The sequence below is a fragment of the Crocodylus siamensis genome, chromosome 4 (genome assembly GCF_052110815.1).
Source record: "Crocodylus siamensis isolate JL-2025a chromosome 4, ASM5211081v1, whole genome shotgun sequence".
Taxonomy (NCBI): domain Eukaryota; kingdom Metazoa; phylum Chordata; order Crocodylia; family Crocodylidae; genus Crocodylus; species Crocodylus siamensis.
This window is the reverse complement of record NC_143398.1, coordinates 90,004,775-90,029,095: the sequence shown is the minus strand read 5'-3', so window position 1 is coordinate 90,029,095 and position 24,321 is coordinate 90,004,775. Positions and strand designations below refer to the sequence as shown.

The 24,321-nt window shown below is 43.3% G+C and overlaps 1 protein-coding gene across 3 annotated transcripts in view; it reads right to left on the bottom strand.

Annotated features, from left to right (window-relative positions):
- The window catches only part of ANKS1B (ankyrin repeat and sterile alpha motif domain containing 1B), an 845,363-nt gene extending 821,677 nt beyond the window's left edge, over positions 1–23,686 (bottom strand). For all 3 annotated transcript variants that reach the window (XM_090042850.1, XM_090042851.1, XM_090042852.1), the window contains exon 1: positions 22,961–23,686. In XM_090042850.1, coding sequence (XP_089898976.1) covers positions 22,961–23,094 — 134 coding nt within the window. In that variant the 5' untranslated portion in view covers positions 23,095–23,686. The remainder of the gene's footprint in view (positions 1–22,960) is intronic.
- Between the last annotated feature and the right edge of the window lie 635 nt (positions 23,687–24,321).

Sequence of the window (24,321 nt, the reverse complement as noted above, 5' to 3'; positions counted from 1 at the left end):
TGAGCCACATGGGGCTGCAGAGCCCTGGCTCTCTCTGCCTCCTGCCTTGAAACTAAAAAAGTTTTGAAACTTTCGAAACATTTTGACTGCCCTCGTTTCATTTAGAAGCTGTTTCAAAGCCCTTCTTTTCATTTCAATTTCACTGTTTCAAGCTCGAAACAAGTCGAAACAGAGTCAAAATGAAACAGCCAGAGAAGCTTCGCGCATCCCTAATAAACATACTATTCTCAATACAGAAAGCAAGCCCAAAGGCTGGTACTATACCTCCATCAACTATAGAATTAGACTTAGGGCACATATAGATATCACACTTAGATCAGTCTAAGTGAACATAGATCAATCTAAACCTATAACTGTCCAGAAGTTTGGCACACATAGACCAGTCTAAAAATGGTGCAAGAGACCCAGTATAGACATCATCTGAAATACTCAAATGAGATCAATTCAGGTTAGACCAGGATGTCCAACCTTTTTGAATGCGGGGCCAGATCACAAATTTTTTATCACCCAGTGGGCCAGCGAGCTTATTCAAAGATGTCACAGGAAGTGGTACTACATCAGGAAGTGATGTCACATGACCTTTGACACCAATGAAGCTGCAGGGGTTGACATGGTGCTGGTTGACATGGCATGCATGCCCAGGTTGACATGGTGCTGCAGGAGCCGCTTGGCTACAACTGGGTTGACCTGGTGCTGGAGAAGCCGCGGGGCCAGGCTGGGGTTGACACGGTGCTGCAGGACCCATCTGGGCAGAACCAGGTCGGCACCGGCCAGAAAAAGCAGCATGCAGCTAAAGTCAGCTTCCCATGTGCTGCTGGGAATGGAAAGAGCCTGGCCAGGTCTCCACCAGCCAGCAGAAGTGGCGGCAGAACCGTGTGCCGCTCGGGACTGACCAGTGCAGGCTCGTCCCATCCCGAGTGGCACACAGCTTCGCAACTGCTTCTGCTGGCCAGTGAAGACCCGGCCGAGCTCCTCCAGTCCCCAGCAGCACACGAAGCGGCCCCCTCGGGGCCTCACACGCAGGCAGTCAGGAGGGAGACTGGCCGGGGAAGCAGGCACCGCCTTGCTGTGGGACAGGACAAGGCAGGGCAGTGGGGCTGGCTTGAAGCAGGCAGCTGAGGAGGCAGGCGCGGCCCAGCAGTGCCAGCAGCCACTGCTTGGCCTCCCACGTGGGGCCACTCCAACAGTGCAGGGCACAGGCACGGGCTCGTATCAGGGCGAGAAGGTGTGGGGAGGAGCACAGGTGCTCCTGGACATGCATCCTCCCCACCAGCGACCGGCATCCTCCCCGCCAGCAACCGGATGCAGACCCCCATCCTCAGCCGTGCAGGCTACATTATCAGGACCTGAACTGCCAAGGAAGTGGCTGGATGTAGAGCACCTCTGGGTCAGGCTCCTCCAGCCTCCTGCCCAGCCCAGCTCCAGCAACCACACGCCCCACAGCCCCGAGACACCCCCAGCTCTGCATGGGAACTTACCTGGTGCCTCCATCCACCATACATGCAGGCAGGGTGCGGGCCATGCTGCACCTGTCCTGGCCATGTGCCAGGGGCAAGGGGCAGAGCCGGAAGAGAAATTGCAGGTGCTGTCCCCAGTTCATCCAGTCAGTCGCGGCTGGGGCAGCCCTGCACTGTGCAGACCTCGGGGCAGTGGTGGCAGAACCTGGCTCATGCGATGAGCCTGGCCCCATGGGGGTAAGCAACTCCCCTCCCCTTGCTGCCAGCTGGGGCCCGTGGGCCAGCCCTGCCCTCCTCGCCTCGCTGCCACTGTGGAGCACAGAGCAGGTGCTAGGACTCCTTGCCTGTCCCGAGCAAGGGACCTCGGGCCGGATAAAATGGCTTGGCGGTTTGCATGGCAGCCCACAGGCCATATGTTGGACAAGCCTGGGTTAGACCAATGTACTGAATCTGTGTACTGTTACCCTATTGATTTAAGTTAGATTGCTGTCCTCCAGCACCCAAGCCTGCTTTTCAGCTCCTCCCTCTTTCCTTATCAGGAAGGCATGCTAGCCTGCACTTGGCTACTCTGGCCAAGCGTCCAGCAGGCCCTGCCCCTGTGCTGTCTCAATGTCAAGCAAGCACAGCCCCCTTCTCTACCCCTGCCTCCAGCCACCTGTCAGCTACAGGCAGGCAGGAGAGAAACGAGGTGTCTCTCTCTCCCACACAAGCCCTGGAACCTGGGCACCTGAGTCCCCAGGCTAGGCCTCAGCACCTCCGACGCCCCATCACAAAGCACCTCATGACATACAGGCAGACCCTAACACTGAATCCAGGAGAAAACCTGGCACCCTCCTACCCAGCCAGGGACCCTCATGCCCCTGCTCTTGGGCACAGCCCCACAGACCCCAACCCTGGTACCGGCACACCACATCTGAGGCCAGACCCATGCACCCTGTGACCCAGATCCCAGCATAGAAACCCGCCCCTTTTGAGAAGGAGCTGGTGTAGGTGGGTTCACCTCTGGTGGTTGGGGCAGTGGGAGGCAGAACAGTGGGACTGGGACTGCATGGAAGCAACCTTGTCATCTCTGTGGCTTGGCCACTGCCAGCGGGTCCCCAGGTCACATGAACCTAGGGTCCTGCAAATGTTTTTTGGCCTGCAGCTATAGGGTCCCAGAATACTAGGGCCAGGGTGGAAAGGAGGGACATGCACTAAATCATAATGCATCACAACCAGATCATTGACTATGCTGTATTTTTGGGATGCCTGTGGTAAATTTCTCTGATAAAGTTTTAACATTATAATTTGCTGATTTTTTTTCAGAACTCCAAAAACTTTACAGAGATCCTCAGAGTTTTAACCAATTTATATGTCAGATTAACTAATACATGTTTTCCATCTCAAAGATGGAGATTCGTAGACATCAGAGAGTCATTTTTAAATATTTCTGAATGAGATTCTGTGTCTCTCAAAAAGTACAGAACTTGCAACCCAAAGAAATTAAAGTGGCTTTAAGCCCACTGTGGGCACCTATACATGTACACTAAGGCTGCTCTGACACACTGTAAATACAGTGCATTGGAGCAGACTAAACTAATGGAGTCTGCTGGAGCGTGGCAATTACTGTACTTCAGTAGACTCCAGCATCATGTGCATCAGCATCCCCGCACTGAAAAATGGCACCAGGGTACTCTAACTAAATAGTTAAAGTGCCTCCATCACCACTTTTCAGCACAGGGACACTGATACACATGACATTCCAGGTGCTTTAATTAAGGCAGCTCTCAGAGCCACTCTAATTAAAGCACTACTCCCCATAGAAACTAAGTGCAGCATATAGGAGAAGGATTTTAGAACAAGAAAAGATGTACACACCAGCCTGTCTTGCCCTGGATTCTGGGATTCTATGTCTTGACTCTCTCCTGCTGCCCTTGATAACCTGACTTTAAATCCTGCTGAAGTTTACTGATCTGTTTCACAGACTTGCATTTTCTGCCCCAAATTAATTCTCTGGGCTCCAAAGAGGGTCATCCCAAGGCAGACTGAAGGGCTCTTATATTTTTTCTCAATCTGAAGCCACCTTTTTTGTATATTTTGATAATCCTCAATATAACTTATTTTATGTAGAGTCACCATTACAATGATATAGTCAAGACAGAGTATTTATCAACAACTCCTCCCATTCATCTTTTAGTAACTGAGGTGTGTGGGGTTTGATCCCTTAAACCTAAATAAGCCAGGTAACCAGGTACAGGAGCTATCCCTTTGACCAGTCTGCATGATCAGGTCCCACCTGGCCCCTTCCAAAGCTGATCTTAAACATTCAGTAATTCCCAAGTACAATTACCCATTATCAAGTTAAGAAGGGCTGCAGTTCTTCTACTTGCCTTGATCTACCCATGTCTACTGCCGGGCTACTTCTACAAAATAGCTACCTCCTTTCCCTCCACAAACAGAAGAGAAAAGAGCCCCTCTCCCTCTTTCTAGCTGTTTCATTTATATTTTTGTAAATGACCTTCAGCAGTGACAAGCATAGCTTTCTCAGACAGAACAGAAATCTAGTTTATTTGCCAAAAAATATCAAAAGGAATATCCTTTAGTATTCTCATCACCAGCAGCTCCATACTCTCCTTGGTTTACACAGAGTTGGACTAAAGGCAAAGAAGTATGCTAGGCATAAATTATATAAAGTTCCAAATGTGTAACAGAACGTTCTTTTGGGAACTGTACTTCAAGCATCCAAAATACTTTATCATGCTAAGTGCAATGAGATTATGCATATCTCAAACTAGATATCCAATATCAGTAGATACTTTTGACCTTAATGTCACTGTGCCTCCAATACCAATCTATTAATAGTGGGTAATAATCCCTCCACTCAGTTGTATTGTGAAAATAAATTCATTAATGTTTGTGATACACTTAGATGATATAGTGATGAGCACCATAAAAAGCCCATAAGGAAATGAATCATTCTGTCTTCAAAGTAAACTTGAATGGTTTGCTATAAATAGTGCTTAGGACTAAATGCTGAGCAATAAGAAAAAAAACATATATAGAGAATATCTGCCCTTTAAGAAAGTATTCTCTGTCTTGGACACTGAATGAGGCAGCAGACCTATGGAAAATACTATACATCATCATGTATAGTACATGGACTCACTATGGAAATATACAAGAGGACTAAATTAACATTGCACAGGTAAATCTTGATTTTGGCATTTCCTATCTTTTGAATAACTCACTTTTCTACCATAATAATGTTTTTACATGGTTTTAATTTTCTTGACTTTTAAAAAAAGAAATGGCAAAAACCAGAAATTCCAAAATGTGGCATCACACTGATAGCACACTTCACCAGTAGAGTTGCAACCTTTACGTATCTATTGTAGGGACCTCTTTCAGTTGAACTAATGACGTATGTGATAAAACTACTAAGTTGTCATTCTCTACATGTGCCAGCACTAGAAGGGGAAATGAAAATTTACAGTGGATTTCACAAGTAGTTACAGACAGCAGAGGAATGGTGACATTCAAGAACCTCAGGTTCCATTCCAGGCTATGAGGAAGAGTGGGCACAGACTCTTCTGTTTACTCAGGCCAAAAACTCATGCTTGGGTAATCTCTATCAACCTCCCCCTGCCCCAGTCGTGTCTATTCCCCTGCCCTGGCTTTTCATTTGAGTCTATTTTCCCCCGGCCAGTTACATTTGGCTGCTCTGGCTTTTCATCTCAGTCCTATTCCCCTTGCTCAGTAAATCCTAATTTCATCTCTGAACTTCAGTCCCAGCCTCCTTCCCCAGTTATTTCCAGTCCCCTACTCCCAAGATTTCTGTCCTGTTTCCTTGTCCAACCAGTTCCAGTCCTTCCCTTCCAAGTTCCTCATTTAGTCTCTCTTCCAACTGAGCCTCCAATCGCATTCTCAAACCTTTCCAATCACATTCCTCTTCCCCACTGGTTCTGATTCCATATTACCCTTCCTGAGCGTTTTGTCCAACCTCACTGTCTCACCCCTTTCCTACAGTTTGTTCCACTCTTTTTCAGCCAGTTCCAGTTTTCCCAGACCTCTTATCAAAGATGTTTCTGACTTCCATTAAGCTCCCCATATTATTCTTTCTCCACTGGGTCCCACTCCCAATCTGTTTCTAGGCTCCCTTTCCAAAGTCCTTCTTCCAGCTCTATTTCAGATTCTTTGCCTAAACTGTTCCAATTCTCTCAGCCCACCGTGGTTCCTGATGAGTTCTTTCTCCTCCTCTCTCTGTGCCACTAATTTTCAGGCCCAGTTTGCGTACCCCTCCAGACACAATCTCCTCAGCACCTCATTCAAACTTAGCATACCCATCCAACCTACTGATTCCCAGGCCATTCCCCTTCCAAACATCCAGTTTCCTTGACTAGCCAATGTCCACCTCTCACAGCTCCCCATATTACTGCTCCTTTTCCACCCCAAATCCAAGTATCATTTCCCCTCTCGCTTCACTTCCAGTCTCCCCTGTCTCAGTCTACTCTCCCTACATTCCCACAGGTTTAGCTCTTGCGCCTCCTACGCTCAGATCAGACAGTTTCTTCTTTATCTCTTCTACATTCAAATCAGGCAGTTTCCTTCTTCATGATGGCTGGATCCAGCAAAGAACTAAGACTTTTCAAATATTTATAATTTAATCAAGTTTTGACAGGTTTTCATAAGAGAAACAAAATATATCCCTGCAGTGCTTCAGGTGCCTGTTCCAAATGTAAGCAACACTATTGCTCCTCAAAACACAGTTGCCCAAATGTTTTCAATATTGTTAAAATAATGTGTTTTTCTACCTTATTTCTGAGAAACAACTGAACTAATTTTGGCTGATTTTTTTCAAAAGAAAAAAGTTTGCTGAAAACAAACAGCTGACATTGAAAATTTGAGCCTAGAAAGTTAACGTTTAGCAAAGTGATAAGCAACTGAAAACAGGGTCTTTAAAATGGGAAATGTCAGGCAACTTAGCTAACAGACGTAGTAATGCCCCATCCATAATACATAAAAAAATTGTTTGAAATCTATGCCACACTGTCCAGTATTATGTAAGGTTATAAGACTAGTCTGATTTTAAGCACAGCCCTAAGAAATGCTACAGAAGCTACACCCATTATACGTAGCCTTACGTGATGTGTAACTTAGGGTGTTGATGCACATAACAATTGAACCATTCCAAAATGTCAGTAATTGGAAACTAGTTCACAGTTGCTGCAGGTCTACATGTGTCCTATTACTCCAGGCAGAGCAGTTATATTTTAGACGAAGTGCTCTGGTGCCAACACTAAGGGATGGGAGTGAGCAACTAATCCAGCATACACAGTGGGCAAGTGGCAGGGAGGAATGCTTGCACCCAACACATTGGGTGGAGGTCCTATGGGCCTGTGGCATGAGCCATATTCACTTTTCTAGTTTCCATTCTTTTCTAAAAGTGGGTTTAATAAGGTTCATCAGCCTTGTAGCAGGCACAAGGCTCCAATCCCAGAGCCAGATACACCCTGGTGGTCAGATCCACCTGCTGTGCTCTCTGGCCTCTATAGTACCTCCTGTTTCCTACCTGCTGTGCCTTAAATGTACAATGCTATGATGAATTTGGGAGGCTGCCTTTGAAAGCCAGAATAGTTTCTTTAAAGTTACTTTTCCCCTTAGAACAGTCCTCAGAGTGTCTTTATCCTCAGCACAGTCCTCATGGACTGTTTGCCCCGAGCACAGTACTCCAGGGCATGCCTCCTCCCCACTACCATTTCTCTAGGCCACGCTTCCCCTTTGAGCAATGTGATGGGCTCCTTGTTAGCCCTACCTCAGTTTCACCAGACCCGTAGCCCTCACTCTGAAGCAATGATTCTCAACCTTTCTGGATTTGAGGCACCTCTCCATAACTTTTGTGAATTGAGTGGCACTCCATTTCAAAACCTAATTTGTAGACTACAGTACTTACCCTATTGCAGAGGAGCTGGGCATGGGGGAGGATGTTCAGAGAGGGACAAGCCTGAGAATGCATTTAGTAGGCCTGTGCAAAGTGGTTAGTATTTGCTTAGGATCCAGATTCATCCGAATCTCCAAATTAAACAGGCCCCATCCCCTGCACACTTAAGCCCCATCAGTGGCTGCCCCACCTGGCCCCAGCCTCCTGGCTCATTAGGAAAAAAAAAAAAAAAAAAAGCCCCGTACTCGCCAGTTGCTGCCAGGCAGGGGGGAGATCCCCACTGCCTCCCACTGCCCTGCACTGCATGGGGGGCTCCGTCACAAGCTGTCAGAAGCCCTAACAACTGCTGTAGCAGCCACTGAGTGCAGGGCATTTAAAAAAAAAAAAAAAAGAACCTGGAGCTAAGACCGGGCACAGCAGCCATGGGGAGCAGCTGGGAGAGTGGGTGGGGGATGGGGGATCATGGCAGAGCCCCCCCCCCACGCAGCATAGGGCAGTGTGGGGCAGCAGAGATTGCCTCCCCCACCTGGCAGCAGCCAGTGATTGAGGACTTTTTTTTCTTTTTCTTTTTTCAAAGAGCTGGGGCTGCACAGGGCAGCCATGCAGGAAGGGGGGCTGGGAGAGCAGGCAGAGGGGCACTCAGGGGGGCTGGGGTAGCAGGTAGGGGATGGGGCCTGGCGGGGGTGCCCCCATGGTCCCCTCTCCCCTCCTCCAGCCCCCCCACTTATACTGGCATGGAGCCTGGATCCAACTCCCTGCGGTGGCAAGTGGGGACTGCCGGAATCTCCAAAGCTCTCCAAATTAATTCAGAGAGCTTCAAATCAATTCCAACCTTTTTACTGGTCTCCTGATTCAATTCAGATTCGGAGATTCAGCTGCCAAATTCAGCTGAATCTCCTCCAAATTGAATCAGCACCTGAAGCTTTGCACAGCCCTAGCATTTAGCTACTTATCTCCTCACATGTCTTGCAGCATCCTTCCAAAGATTTGGTAGCATCCTGATTGAGAATCATTGCTCCAAGGTAACCCCTGTGCTCACACCCCCACCATCGGCTACCTTCAGTTCTATATAACATAGCTCCCACCAGCAGAGTCCTCAAGACACCCCTAGGATCTTCTACTCACTCCTTATTAGCCACCCCATAGCTCATTCCTGCCAGCTCAATGTTCATCTGACCTGAGATCTGCCCTTCCCTAGGCTCTCTCCTACTGTCAGCCATAGATTGGCAGGGCCCTCCCTACTTCTACCCATAGCCCAGAGTTTGCCTTTCCCTAAGGATCACCAACTTACTTCCATCCAGCTTCTTCCTCCTGGGCTTCTTGTCTGCTGTCTGACACCAGCCCTGCAGCCTCAATCCCCTCTGAGCACATTTACAGACTCACCTCTCACTCCTCCTCCAAAGCTGCCAGGGACAGCTCTGCAGCAAGTGCCAGGAAACTCTCTCTACTGTATCCTGAGCCCAAATGCCCTCTCCAACACATACATCAGGCTTATAGAGCCCTAGGCTACATACCCTTTCAGTCAGATGACCCTAATGCTTTTAAATTAGTCCAGAGGTTTCTCATTATCCCAGCAACTTTTCCACAGTAACCACTTAAATAGATGCCTGGAGTTTAGAACCTTATCCTATTCCTGTTGCTCCAGGTAAGTGGCTGTAGTTTATTACTGCCTTGGAGCTATGACTCCTAAGTGACTCCCTTCTACCGCTGGTCTCTGCAGTTGGCACCAATTCAGCCATCTGCAATCTTGCAATCGCACAATACTACCTGCACTCCCTCTTTGAAGTAACAGGGACTAGGAGTACCCTGTTACAAGCCTCCCCTTGACCAAACTCTGCAGTGTGCTTGCCTGGCTGGGGTAGTGGAGACATTCTTTAATAAATGCTTCTGTGTGTCCAGGGTCTGGGGCTAGAGCAATCAAGTTAGGAATAAGGGTACAACTGGTTATTAAAAAGATGGTTTTTACTGAGCTCATTGATTAAAAAGTGCTAGCAGAAGGAGAAAAAGGGGAATGCAGAGTTCTGTTTCTATACCAGAGTATCCAGTTATGGTCTCCATATGTAACCATCCAGTTCACAGTGAATAAATTCAAGTTTACTTGATTTTCCAGTTACTTTTGAACTGTACCAGGTAGCTTTAAATCAGTTTAACAGGCCTGTACATCTGTCTGCTTCAGGTTGAAACTGCATTTAAACTGGTTTAAGTATTGTGTGCGTCTATACCTTCAAACAGTAATACTTCTGAGTCACAATTCCTCCCTTGCTTCCTTTTTTTTGTAATTTAATTTGGCCTACAGCAGCAGTAAAATATGTCTTGCTATTTCTTTTTCTCCTCACTCTTTATAGTTTCCTCAGTAATGTTACTTCCAGTCACACATTGGCTTGGTTACTCTAGCAAGGACACTGGTGGGGGGAAAAGTGCCCATGTTTCATCTTTACTTAAGAAATCTCTGCTTCCTACTTACAACATGCTGACCTGTTCACTTGCTCCTATCCTTTATGAACTGAAGATCAGGGTAATCCAAATAAGATAGATACTTAGTTCCTTGCACAGGCATATAATGAAAACCTTCTTATAATGGACACAAAAGTAAATTGATATTATATACATATATAATATATGTCAATCTACTTATACATTTATATATTTTTTTTAAATGTTACTTATCCATGTTATGTGAAAAGATTCTTGCTAGATCATTTGGTCATTTGATTATATATGGTATACTCTGCAGTACATATGCACAATACAAGTGATTGCAAATTATTTACGTGCATAATCTGAACAAATTAGCAGCATGGATGACAAGCAGGATATGGAAGTAGATAAATAATTATTTGGGAAAATAGAAAACTAAAAATAAATATAAGTAACATTACTGAAGAAACTATAACAGAGATTTAACTGAGATCCTGGGGCTCATGTTTCCAGTGTTTTCTCTTTATCTTTCATTTCTATAATAAAATCTCAGATTGTATATAACTTGCATTGTTGTACAATAAATGTGTCTAGAGAAAAACAATATCTTCCCCCCTTTCTTTAGGGGATGCTTCCAGTTTTAGTTTATATGGGAACTAGAACACTTATCAAACAACATGAACAACAGGAACAGTTCATAACCTAACCTACACAGCAGCCTCTTGGCCACAAAGGAGAATACTAAAAAGCCTATACCATTTAAGACAGTCTGTCAGTAAAGGAAAATTTCTTCCCAGCCCAAAACGTAAGTAACATGAAGTTCATAAGGACCCAAAACATTGTCCCAGTTTAGGACAAGAAGGCAGGTATTATGTTAGCTGCTGCTGCTATAGGACTTCTGAAGCAGAAGGGCATAATAGGAGAAAGAGTTTGTAAAACCAATGGAGAACAGGAGTAAACAGACTTCCACTGCATCCTTGAAACCAGCCAATCAGCTAAAAAAACCTCCTTTCCTATTAGCCCTCCGGAGGCAGATAGATGAGACAGGCAAAGGGAAAAAGCTGTTACCTGACATCACCAGGATCTACTTTTTGCTCACAAAACTATCTGCCAAGTCTGTAGTTGAACATGCAGATCTCAATTGACCTTCACACTCGTCAGCAGACTCACCAATGACTTCCCCACTTACTGGAAGACTGTCATCCTTGTATACAGGGGCAGCCAACAAGGATGGTTATGAGCATGTAAAGCTCCCACAAGTAAGGTAAGAAGTGGAAAAGAAATTTTGAAAGCAATTAAAGGGACTTGATGCAATGGAGCGGTATTGTCATCTTTAATGTCACAAATTCTTTGGGTACCTGTACACGTGCAGGGAAGCTGCTTCGATGCACTGTAATTACAGCACGTTGAAGCAGACTCAGTTAGTCAAATCTGCTGGAACATAGTAATCAGCACACTCCAGACAGCCTCCATGTCTTGTATATTAATGTCTCCGCACTTCAAAATGGTGGCGGGGTGCTTTTAACTAAAGTTAGTTCAATGAACTTTAGTTAAAGCACCCCCCACTGCCATTCTGAAAAATGGCAATGCTGATGCACGAAATGCTGAGGGCACTTTAATTAGAACAGCTCTCAGAGTTGCTCTAATTAAAGCGACCTCTTCTACCTCCAGAGCATGGGGACTCTTGCAACTATTACATTAATGCCAGTGATGCTAGGCCTTTTGACCATATCATTTAAGCCAAGAGTCCCAAACTGTAATATGCCTACTCCTGGGGGTATGCAAGACACCTCTGGGGGGGTATGCAGGAGAAATTGTGTAATGGCAGATTGAATTTTCATTACAATAATAATGGACATTTAAGGAGCTAATATATCAAAAGTATGGTGGTAGGGGTATGTGAGAACCCCTGATTTAGGCTATGCAATGCAACTGCTAACACGATACATCCTAGGCATCCTGCACTGTCTGAAAAATATACAAGTCTGCAATGTGCGTTTCACTTTAACTGGGTTGACTAGTGATTGACTGTGCATCCTGATCTGGTGGATTATGGGCTCTTCATCATAAATAATGGGAAAAAAACTAAAAACTGAAGAAATGTTTTACCCAAGCTCCATTTTCTTTAACTTAACTATAAAAATAGTTAATAAGTACTAGTATATAATTCAAACTTCTGTTATCCTACCTGTTCTTTTCGTACCCAGACCTTGACTCTTTTACACATGGAAATTTTTACATTGCTTGTCTTTTTTTGTCTTAGAAAATTCATATATAATGGATAGGAAAATGTGTAGCAACTACTCTAATAAAAGTACAATCTCACGGAATTAGAAGGTATAGAAACTTTGGTATTAAATTACAAAAAACATAATTATTTAATAGTATTATTAATGACAATAGAAATTCACGGTTGTTAACTTAAGTACAGGAGTGTGTCTATATTACTCCCCGAAAGCAAAATAAACAAATTGAGAACACTGCAATAAGCGAAAAGAAATTAAAAAGTAATAAAAAGTCTGTCAAATCAAGGCTATAAAGTTCAAACAAAATGCACTCTTTTCTCAACAGAATCTACATGCATGCAAAATTCCATACCAATAGGCAAGAATTAACATTATATTTTGTATTTTCAATATAATACTTTCAATATAAAAAGTAGTCAAAATATTTTATCTTGAAGTAATAAAATCATTAGGGTGTGAGAACTGTAACAGTAAGCAGAAGGGAAAGGGGAATGCTCTGCTTGTGTAAATGCCCTCCACTAGCTTTACCTTTTGTTTCTTCTTTCTACCTATTTATATTTTCACTGCATCTTCTCACACTTACAGCTTCTCTCATTCCCATTTTCCTGATCTCCAGCTATTTTCTTTTTCACATTTAGCCTCTTTTCCACCTTGTATTCTATCACTGTAATGTTTCCCATTAGCCCTTTTTCCCCCTGCTCTCTTCCCCCTCCCTTCTCTGCTTTACCTTTTGTCGTTCTAATTTCTACCTATTTACATTTTCACTGGCATCCTGCCATGCTTTTAGCTTCTCTCATTTCTTGGAGTCTCAGAACAGCACAGACTTTCTATGCCTGAAGAAGAGTGACTGCACATGAAAGCTTCCTAAGAACTTGTTTCCAACTACCCAGTTGATCTAATAAAAGATACCACATCTACTCAAAGAACCTTGTCTCTACTAGCCACCCACTTCAAAGCAGGTATAGCATGTAGGTTGGAGTAGGAAAGGAATGTGACAGAACTCTCTTCAAGACTCTATGCCAATGACATAAATTAAAGCAGTTCTTAAGATGACCCAACTTGTGGCAAAATCAGGGCAATACACATTAGCCCACAACTGTAACCAGTTCCCCAGTGGCCTTTTCCTTCAACACTTATATCAAGTGGAACTCTGATGCTAAAGTGAAACGGCATAGGCATGTTTAAAAGCAAGGATCCATTCTTCTCTTTTGCATCATTTGCCGCTTGGGAAGGTATGTAGTTCCTAAAAACATTTATATAGGCCCATCAAAATATTTTTGGCTTTGCAAGTCATGAGGTAATAAAACTTAAAAAAATCAAATCATTCTTTATGTTTTCAGCTGTGACCCATTTTAGCCCTTGCTATTTCAATTAGAACTAGAAAACAATGCTTATACCAGCTTTCAAATGGTATGAAGCTGTATTAATCATCAATTCTAGTGGGTCATCAGATATAATGAGCTGTTAAAATCGTATCAAAATTGAAGTGGTAGAGGAAAAAGCAAGATGGTAATCGGAATAATATAATTATAAGGTTCAACAGTGCAGAGCTAGAAATTAATATCATTATCTTCCAACGGTATAAAGCAGTCATGCTTAGCACCCATGACACAGTAGAGCTTTATTATAGAGACATTTGAACAACTTCACAGTTAACATACCACTGAACTGTTCATTTAAGCAAGGGTTAAATCACAAATGTATATGCCCTTTCAGCGCATCTCACCAGTTTCACAACACAAAATTTGGGAGCAATCTGAATTTTTTTTTGGATTTGAGAGTTCATCTGCTAATTACCTTTAGTGAAAATTAATTCAGGATGAATTAGATGTTTTTCCCTAGGATTTGGGTTTTGGTAAGTTGTGTTTTTGGAAATTTTATTGTGTTTTGTTTTTTCCATTTTTTTCAGCTGATTTTAACTAGTAAAATATCTTTACTAACCCATTAAAGAGTTAGCACACTCACATACAGTTCAGGTTTAAAGAAATTTAATTGCAAATTAAGCAAAGTTATCAACAATTGTACACCTAATTGTTGTAATGTTAATCAATGCCAGGTCCACAGCTCAGGTCACTCTCAAGTAGTCACTGTGATATCAGAGACAATTAAAGCAATTATCACTCCCCCTCTGGTTAATTTGCAAGGGGCAACACTATTGGTTAGCATGAATCGATGGCATGAGAATCTATATATGTGCTAAGATTTCCCATTGATGGTTTTCTTGATCCACTACAACACAGGAAACTGAATTCACTACATGCCCCTATATTTGAGGCACTAGGCCTCCCCCCTTGCAGGTTGTAGCTGTGTCTCAGTGGTATCCCTAAAGTAGCAAGAGAGTGCAGATACTACCAAACTTCTGCAGAGATGTCTCCCATTTTTTTTCCCTGCTTGTCAAAATTATCTTCTCAAAGTACAATCTACTCTTTGGGTATGGAAAAACTTCAACAGTTCCAAGAGTGTCACTGATTAGAAACTGGTTCACAATTGTCTCATTTCGGTGGTGCCCACGTGTACACTACTAAGGGTTTTTAATGCAATTGTCTTTCAGCCTTGCAGTGCTGTCAAACTGCCACCAGGGGAGTGGTAGCAAGCACCCAGCCAAATTGCAATTTTCTGCTCCCTCGTCTCACTGACAGAGTTCAGTAAAGACCCATTCTTGCACTTTGCTGAAATCTGAATGGTGGTACCACAACTGGGAGTGCACCTAGGGGTGTGTGCGTGTAAGGTGGGAGGGGAAGCTGCCTAGAACCCTGCTTCTGAGAGCTCAGCCCTTCTGAGCTGCCAGAGCTTTTGAGGTTTTTAAAAATCACTTTCCCCTAAGCCATTCATCAGTTTACTTCAGTTCCTGGAAATGAGCAGGGTTTGGTGCATCCCAGTCTGATTTCAGGATGGAGGAACGATCAGGTGGGGCAGGGGCTGGCTAGACCCCTGCTTCTGTGTGTCTGGGGACTTGGGGCTCAGGGTACAGCTCTCTGATACTTTTACAGATCACGTAAATTTCTTTCCTTTGGTGGCTGAGGACTCCTTGGGTAGCCTCAAGCTCCTAAACATACAGAAGCAGGGATCCAGACAGCCCCCACCTCCACACCTGGCTACCTCCTACCCCACCTAAACCTAAAATGTACGGAACCCTGGTCAGGAGGGTGGCTATCATAGGGGACAGTCGAGAGAAAAGCAGAGGACATAAAGGCATTGGGCTGCATATCAATAAAAGACAGAGCAGCAGAAAACCAGAACGTCCTCTATGATGGCCATCCTACTGGTTAGTTACCACCAATAGAAAAAAATTGATCTGATCAGCTCTTTAAAAGAACCCCTAGACAGAAACACTAATGGTAAATGCAGACAACAGAAGTTGGGGCAGTAGAGTTCTGGCTGTATACCAGAAAAGGCAGTTACCCTGCAGGGTCTGGGGTAAAGGGTGGGAGTAAGAAGTAGTGCAGTGTGGGATGACTGGATAGTCAACCAGACACTAATTATGGAAAGCTTGGTATCCTCACATAACTCTGAACTGGTTCAAAATAATACTTCATTACCCAGGTATACTTTTGAAGCAGTTCAGGAGGTTTAAATTGTTCTAAACTGACTTGTACCTCTGGAGGCTTGCAGTTTAAACCAAATTTAAACCATTCTAAGTGTTATGTTTCCTTGCACCTATAGGGGGTATGCAGCAACATTATCTTTACAATCTGCAAAGGGGTTGTAAACAACAGAATATCATTTACCCACAATCTTATGGCAGGAAGTAACAGAGTCAACACTTTGCTCCCACTCAATAATTGGCAGAATGATCATCTATATCTAGAGAGGATACAGGTGGTGTCATCCTCTCTTCTGGTAATAGAACTTCTCTGATCAAAGATGGAAGAAAAGGGAACATACTTTAGATAAAAGAAACAGATGGAAAAACATTAAATGGCACAACTCATTACTTCTCTAATACCATTACAACATGCCATTATGTGGAAAGGTGACAAACACCACAGTAAAGCACCAGCACTATCCAATTGTCTAATGCAGACAGCTGAACTGATTCCCTCTATATACAGAAGGATTCCGTCAAGATAGCCTAACTTCTCAAGAGTTTCTTCTGGTTAACTTCCTTGTAGAGTTGCTGTGCTCTACAGACTTTTGCTGAGCTCACAAACTATTTTTATGTTAGTCAGCACCCCTCAAATTTGATACCTTATCTCCTGGTCCCTGTTTCTCCTCCAGGCACTGGGTGTTTTGGATTTTTGTAGAACCTACTTTAGCATTATGGCCTGCATTATGTCCTTCAGATTTCAGAAAATTCCACAGTAAGTAAGCTTGGAGGATAAACAAGGTGGGGTAGAAGCTGACTACAAAGCTGGGAATCAAGAAATATGTGGAGCTCCTGGCATCGCTGGGTTTCTTGGTCTTGCTTTCTGGCTCACTTTATTCCCCTCCTGTTTCTAGAGTGTCTACAAAATGCCCTGCTCCCTGTCCATATTGGTACTTATGCATACTATATACTTTTCAGCTGCACAGACACAAATCTTCATTAGGCTTTGGTTGAAACAATTTAACAACAACAGCAACAAAAAAGCATAAGGAATGTGAAAAAACCAGAAAATTCAATTGTTAAGTCAGCCTTTAAAAGTCAAAAAGTTTGAATGTGTGGAAATACCCAGTCAAACAACTGTCAATGGTACTGGGTAGTACAAGGCAAATCCTGGAACAGTCATTTGCATTTTGCACTGAAAAAAAAGGGAAAATAAAATGCATGTCCCACAAGATTCAAACTATTTTTGGCAGGAAAGGCAGATAATTTTGGCATCTTTTCAGACATTATGTTTCAAGTGAATGTTGGAGCAACAACACAAAACACAGCACATGTAAATAAAATGTTATTTTCATAGGTAGGGATAAGGATTGAAAACAGATTTGCCCAGTCTAACTGAACAGCCAACATAGTACCCTTGATCTCATATGAAACAAATCTTTCTCCATTTCTCTATTTACTTCCATTGCATGATATAGTAACTTGTAACATAGGAACAGAGGACTGAAAGGGACCTCCCAGGTCACTGAATGCACTCCCCTGCTATCACTGGCAATCAGGTCAAATAATTCTTTTCATAAACTGATCCAGCTTTAAGCTAACAACTCCTGCTCCTCTTAATTTACACAATTTATAACCAAGAGAAAATTAGTAGTAAGATAAAATGTCAGTGTTATTGATGTTGGGACCCATGTATTATTTAAATTAAAAAGTGAATATTAATTTTTTTTAAATCTTTTAAAAATACTGCTTATAAAATGTTTAAAGCTATGAAACATGTGCTCTTCCAAAACAGTAAAAATCTTGTGCTGAGAGACTGTGTTGAAAAGAACCCTAGGGTTTTATGTAAACAGAGGATTCCATTAATATAGTTCTTAGCACTAAGATCAGGGCTGTGGGGCTGAGCTATGGCTTTGCCACAAGCAAGACATTGACTTACAATCTGCCTCCTTGCCTGCTTCTAACTCAGATACTGATAATCTGCAGCCTAGTTTTCCCATGGTTTGAAAGAGAAACACTCTGTGCCATGCTTAATGCTTTGTGATGTCCCTTAGAGTACCAGAACGTTTGCACTGTTGAATCCCTTGGGGTACTGGAAGAGTTGAGTTGTTGTTGGATTCATTCCCTACCCACCCTTTTCGAGAGATGAGGGGTTTATGTTCATGTGGGGCGGAGGGAGGTAATAACAGTCTGTACAGGCTGTTCCCTCATGTCATGCAGCAAGCCACTATATGAGTAGTTAGCAAGGGGGAGAAAAAAGGGGTCCCTCCTGTCCTCTTTCTACTCTGTGAAGTATAGAGAATGGGTAAATCTGGTTCTTAGTCATTTAAGAAATACAGTTCTGTTTGAAATGCAAAAGTTTATAAGAGCTCAGTATTCATATTTTATTCAAAATGATTCCTTTGCCTCTATATTATCCTCTGTTAGTAAGGTAAAGCATTTTCTATTTAGTTTTATTTTTTGCACTGCATGTGGTGAAATCATATGTCAATGGCATTTTATATTTCAAGCTTTTTGTGTGTCCTGCAGTATATGAAAAAATTGAATTTATAACTTTCCAATTAAATAACTGTTATCTAAATGTACTGAATAAAGTGGTTCTATTACCAAATCACAATTTAAAAATTCACTGATTTTATTAGGAATGGTTTACCTTTTTCTACCTTACTGTTTCCAGTTACTTAATTTAGGATTTTAGGTAGCAGAACTAAATACTGTATTTGTCAAAGTGAATGGTAGGATTTTGCTTAATTTTGTGATGCAGTATTATAAGGATGATTGAAAAAAATAAGAAGTTCATATTCCTTACATTTGCCCACAATCTTTTATATATCTTAGTACGTTCATTTCTGCAAACAGGAAGAAAAAGCTTTACATTCCGATTGTATGCCAACCCTCCAGAAGATATACCACAGAAGCAGAGTGGGCAAAGATACCATACGTCCCTTTTGGACCCTTTTATGGGTATTTTCAAGATACAATAATCCCCTCTTATATTAGAAAGCCTCAGGGAGCTCATTTATCGTAGCCCATTTTTATTATATCTATGGGGTCTAGCACAGCACAGATTACCCAAAGCTATAAGTCAGATTGCAACTTCATCACTGAAATATACCTGCAGGTCCTATGGGAACCAGCACAGGGCTATTTATGGAGTTCCACATCTGAGAAATTCAGGCTACTAACTGGCCATTACATTAAAGCCCTCAGGACATTTATACATGAGTTCTGAGCGGGGGGGGGGGGGGGCATTTTAATTAGAGTGACTCCAAAAGTTGCTCAAATTAAAGTGGCCAGAACAACACACATATCAGCATCCCCATGCTGAAAAATGGTGGCAAGGGCACTTTAACTAAAGTTCACTGAATGAGCTTTAGTTAAAGTGCCCTAGCCACCATTTTTCAGCACAGGGACACTGATACAAGTGACACTAAAGTCTGCTGAAGCACCATACTTACCACACTCCACCAGCCTCGATTAATCGAGTCTGTAATTACTGACTCACTGTACATGTATGGGAACCCTTATATACCATCAAAGTAACTTAGAGTGACTAGAGTGGATGATAGGGATCTGCTCCAGTGCTTTTCTATAATTCATAACACACTACAGTGAAACTCATTTTTTTTAGTTCAGGAGAACAGTTTGCATTCTTGTCTGTCAATACATGGCCTACTACAGTTTTTCCCACATAACTTTTGCTTAGGTGAATCAATAGGTTCTGCTGTCTTAAGTAGCCAGTATAATAAATATTCAGGGGCAAGTGCCCTCACAATTGAACAAATACCAGTTTTACACGCATAGCACTTAATACACTTCAAACTCTTATGTGCTTAACTTTTAGCATTAGTCATCAGTGAGCATGTCTACATGAGATGCAAACTGCACAGTAGCTGAATAATACTGCGCACGAGCACGTCACATCACAAACAATGCTAATACACTTCAGCATAGTATTATTAGGTTACTGCATATTAGTGTGACTAAAAAGGTGTTCATTGGCACTACTGCGCAGTAACTGTAGTTACTGTGTATTTATTTAATACTTGATTATACAAATACTAAATAAATGTGCAGTAACCACTGTGCAGGAGTATCTCATGTAGATGCACCCAGTGGGATTTAAAGCTTAACACTGATTTAAGTGCCCTGTATAAATATGGATGCTTTTCTGACTTGGGGTCATAATTCAAGTTATTTTCTTTTTAACTTTGTCCTTTAACTACTAAATGACAAATTTTGCAATTAGCATCTATTTAAATTTACAACTTTTAAATAATCAGCCACAGGGCTCCCCTATTTTTCCCTGAATGAAATACAAAACTTTTGAGAATTAGAAGAAAATGATGTAATAAAAATGATATCTAAGGACAGAGTTCAGCCAGAGTTTATTCATAATAAAATTGATATTTATTCATCAATATATGCATAATAAACTTAATTTACATGTGCAACCCTTGCACAGGCAAAATTTCTACTGACATGAAGAGGAATACTAATTATACCAGGACAACAGAGCTCAGCTGTATGCGTCAGGTTGTGCCCAGCACTTACATGCGTACTCAAGGAAAAAAGAGGATGATTGGAATATGGATTGTCACTATGCAATCCCTATACAGGTGTCAGAAACAAAATCAGGCTTTATGCCATTGGAAGTAAAAGAACTCTTCAGATCTAGTACCAATGCCAAAAAACAGTGCCAAACTAGGCAAAGAAGATATGGCCCTAAGGCTGCCTCCCGCCTAGACTGGTTAAGGTGGGTACAAAGATGATATACCCCTTCAAAGGTGGAAGAGGTGGCCATATTCTGCTAAACTGTGGAAAAAATCAGTGATTGGAAAGCATTATATAGTCCAAAGTATTTTCTTTGTAAAAGAACAAATATTTTCCTACATTTTAGCTATACATTTCTTCCTCATTAGGACACCTCTTTAAAATATTTTTAGTATGATTAGATGTATGCAGAAAAATCACAAAAAAACTTGCATCACATAGCATTGAGTATACAAATTCCAGAAACCCCATCAACTTTAGACTTCTTGATAGTGATGGTAGTGCTCTTCTACAACTTTGCTAAAGTCACTGGCATGATTCATAATATCAGTGTTGCTCTTTTCCTAAGTTGGCTCAAGATGCTACTGTGACTCCATCTCAGTATGTTTCATTGTTTACGTGTGCTATATCAATTTATAGAGCCCAACCCCGTTTGCTTCAATTTTGCAAATTGTGCTGGATTTAATCCAACTTATGCATGATTACTGGTACCATTTGAATCTTACAACTTGCCCAAAGAAAACTGCATTACATACATTAAATAAAATACATTACAGATCTCAAGCACTTAGGGCTGAATCTTGCAATACTTGCTGGCAGACATGGTGCTTACTACTATGAGTAGTCCTAGTGAAATCAATGCCAGTATTACATTCACTGTGGAAAGCCCTGTGCCCAATGGTAAGTGACAGCAGAACTGGGCCAGAGATGGTGCATTTTGAACTATCAATTTATCATTTAAACTATTTAATTAGCCTTCTATTATAATAGTATTATTCTAATTTAGGGCATTGAAAATAACTGTATACTGTATTTTTATTTTTTAAGTTATTTTATGTTTTCTATATTTATTCCTTTGTTTTAAAAAGTTGGAAAAGCTATTACTTTGCATTATAAGAAATAGCATCTTCACAACATACTTGTTTCATTTCACTTAAAGAAATGCCTAGCATAGAAAAAGAACATATCTAGACAGCATGGAATGTTTAATTTCTGTCTATCTATCGATCACTACCATGACCCATTAACCTGGGTACAATATCATATTAATTTGTATATTATACAAGCCACAAAATAAATGCAGCTAATATAGGTACTTACTTTCTATAATCAGAAAAAACACATGTATACTCACCTACAGAGATTTACAAGACTTGTCATTTACAGTGCAAAGAATAGCAAGACAATGAAACCAACTCAAAAAAAAAAACTTCACAAATCTATCCAGTGAAACTGGGTTATAAATGGATAATCATTCTACCGAAGTGAACTTCATCCTGGTAAAATGATGTTACAAAGAAATACGTATCACTTTTTAATAAGCGATGCTTATCTTTTAAATTCAACAGATTACCTGACATATTGCTTGCTAAAGAGCCTATTCAACTGCAGTACCAAAGGCAATTGTACAAATCTATTTTGATTTTGGCTAACATTCCTGTAATTAAATGAAAAATGAATTGTGCTGTGCCAACTCTCATATCACATAATTCTGGTGAACTGTGTTGGTGTCTATTGTTTATTTCCCTAAAAACTTTAAGGAAGTAAGAGTAGTAAAACATAAAATGTTAAAATATAATTCAAATGAGCATAATTTTGACAGGAATATTGCAATCCCTACTATAAAAAAATATCACAAGCAGTATATCAAAATATAGTGACCTGGGCCCTGGCATATAGAGATGTATTGGCAGTAGAATCTCAAACAAGTCGACCTTTCTTGTATTTTATTAAGAAGAAGATTTCAGTTTCTTCCTTTCCTCCAGTAGAACACAGCTAATGATTTGTTTAAGTTTGAATTAAAACTCTTTTGAACTAAATCTGCCTTGATGTGCTATTTCTAGGGTTGTGCATCTCTGGTACTGTGGACCTCCTCCTCCTATTCAAAAAGTGTTAATTGCCATAAATGCTTGGGAAAATGTTTTTCTCACCTACAGCAAGATGACACTTAAAAATCAAAGCCCTGATGCACATTGTCTGAGATATGACTGTCTAAAGTTGACTATTTTCAAGCAGATATGGCCAGCAACCCAATTCCCCTCAACTAAATCCAGATACCCTAACAGTACTGCTGCTATTACCTAGCCCGCTCTGCAAGTTTTACACCTGCTGTGGGTGATGACCTCTCCGGAGAAGGTCCACTTCCTTCATTTTATAGACTCATTGCCCTGGCACGGTTCATTTCTTCTGGTAAGTGAGGGTAGCAACTATGCAAGAGGGTGTGAAGGGAAGCTGTGGCTTCTCCCCCAAGCATCCAACAGCTTCTTTGTCATTAAACATTGGATCCGAGGAATAAAGAAATAAATAGCATCCCTGGAAGAGGAGGCTATTGTAATGGGCAGGGGGCTGCAATGATACCATTGTGCCCATTCAAGCCACCCAACAAAACACCCAAGTTCTGCACCAGTGCTAGACACAGAGCGAGAACAGGTCCCTGCTGACGCAGCGAGGGCAAGAAATTCAAAATTCCTGCATCCATGTAATGAAAGCCTTGGGCTGGAAACGCAGACACGCTGGCAACTGGGCGAGCCAGGATGAAGACAGCAGGGATGGGGAGGAGGGTGGGAGGAGGATGGAGGTGAATGTCCCCCAGCAGGTGGGCTGGGGGGAATCATGCCCCTACCTCAGCAAGCTGGATAAGGGAATAGCTCCGGATCCACTGCCCAGGATCCCGCCTTTCCTCCCAGACAGGAGTTTCTCCACCAGAGCCACGTTCCCCGTGCGAGCGGCTTCCAGCAGCTCCTGGTCCTTGCCCATGGTGTGGCCGCGCTCCCCAGCGCGCAGCGGCGAGGGTCGGTGGCGGCCCCCTCCCACCTCCCCCCCTCGAGCCCCGGCGCCGAGGTGGGAGATGCCCGCAGCCCCGGCTGGCCCGGCAGCGGCAGCGGCAGCGGCAGCAGCAGCGGGAGGGAGGAGACGCGCCTCCTCCCAGCTCCACGAGCCCGCTGCTGGGTGGGTGCGGAGGAGAGCGGGGAGGAAATGAGGCCAAGACGAGCCTCCCCCTCCCCCCGCGCGCACACGCGCACCCCCAAACCCGGCCGGGGGGGACGGGGGGGCTCAGCCCCGAGCCGGGGGGAGGGGCGGCGCCGCGCCGGGAACCAGGCCCGTTGCTGGGGAGACGCGCCTGCCGCGCGGCCTGGGCGGTCCCTCCCCGGCCCCTGGATCCCGGCCCGGGCCCGGTGCTGCTGGTGCTGCTGCTGTGCCTGACCCACAGCAACAGCCGCGCCTCGCGGGACCCCTAGCGGCTGCCCCAGGCTGAGGGGGTCGGGGGAGCGGCGGGGCAGGCTGGGGGCAGCAGGGGCGCCCCGCGCTGGGCAGGGCTGCAGCCTGGTGCTGCCCGTGAGGAGCGAGCGCCGGGAGGCAGCTCATGGCGGGCTGGGGTGGGGCTGGGCTGCCGGCCTGCTGCGGGGGCACGCACCACCACACACACACACACACACACACACACACACGACCCCTTTACCTACACAACGCAAGCCCCCATTACACACACATGTACATACACACACACAAACAGGGCAAGCCCCCATTACACACATACATATATAGGGTAAGCCCCATTACACACACATACATGCACACACACAGAGCAAGCCCCAATTACACACATACACATACACACACACACACATGACCCACAGGGCAAGCTCCCATTACCTACATGCATACACACACAAGGCCCCTGGCATAATAGGGACACAGCCTGGCAGGGCTCTATGGTCCAAAGCAACCCCAGGTGTGGAGACATGAGTCTGTACAGGTGGCTGAAGAGGCATCAGGGCTCTGACCCTGCACACAGCGAGCCCCTGAAGGAGGGGGTTATCCAGCCCCCCTTTGGGTTAATAATAATATTAACCCACCCATTTAGTTCCCTGGGCTCAGGACTTCCCTCACTGAATCAACAGGACATGCAGGGTGGGTCACATTGCAGGCTTAGGGTCTTAACTTTGCTGAAGGAAGAGGACTAGGAGTAGAATTTGGTTCCGT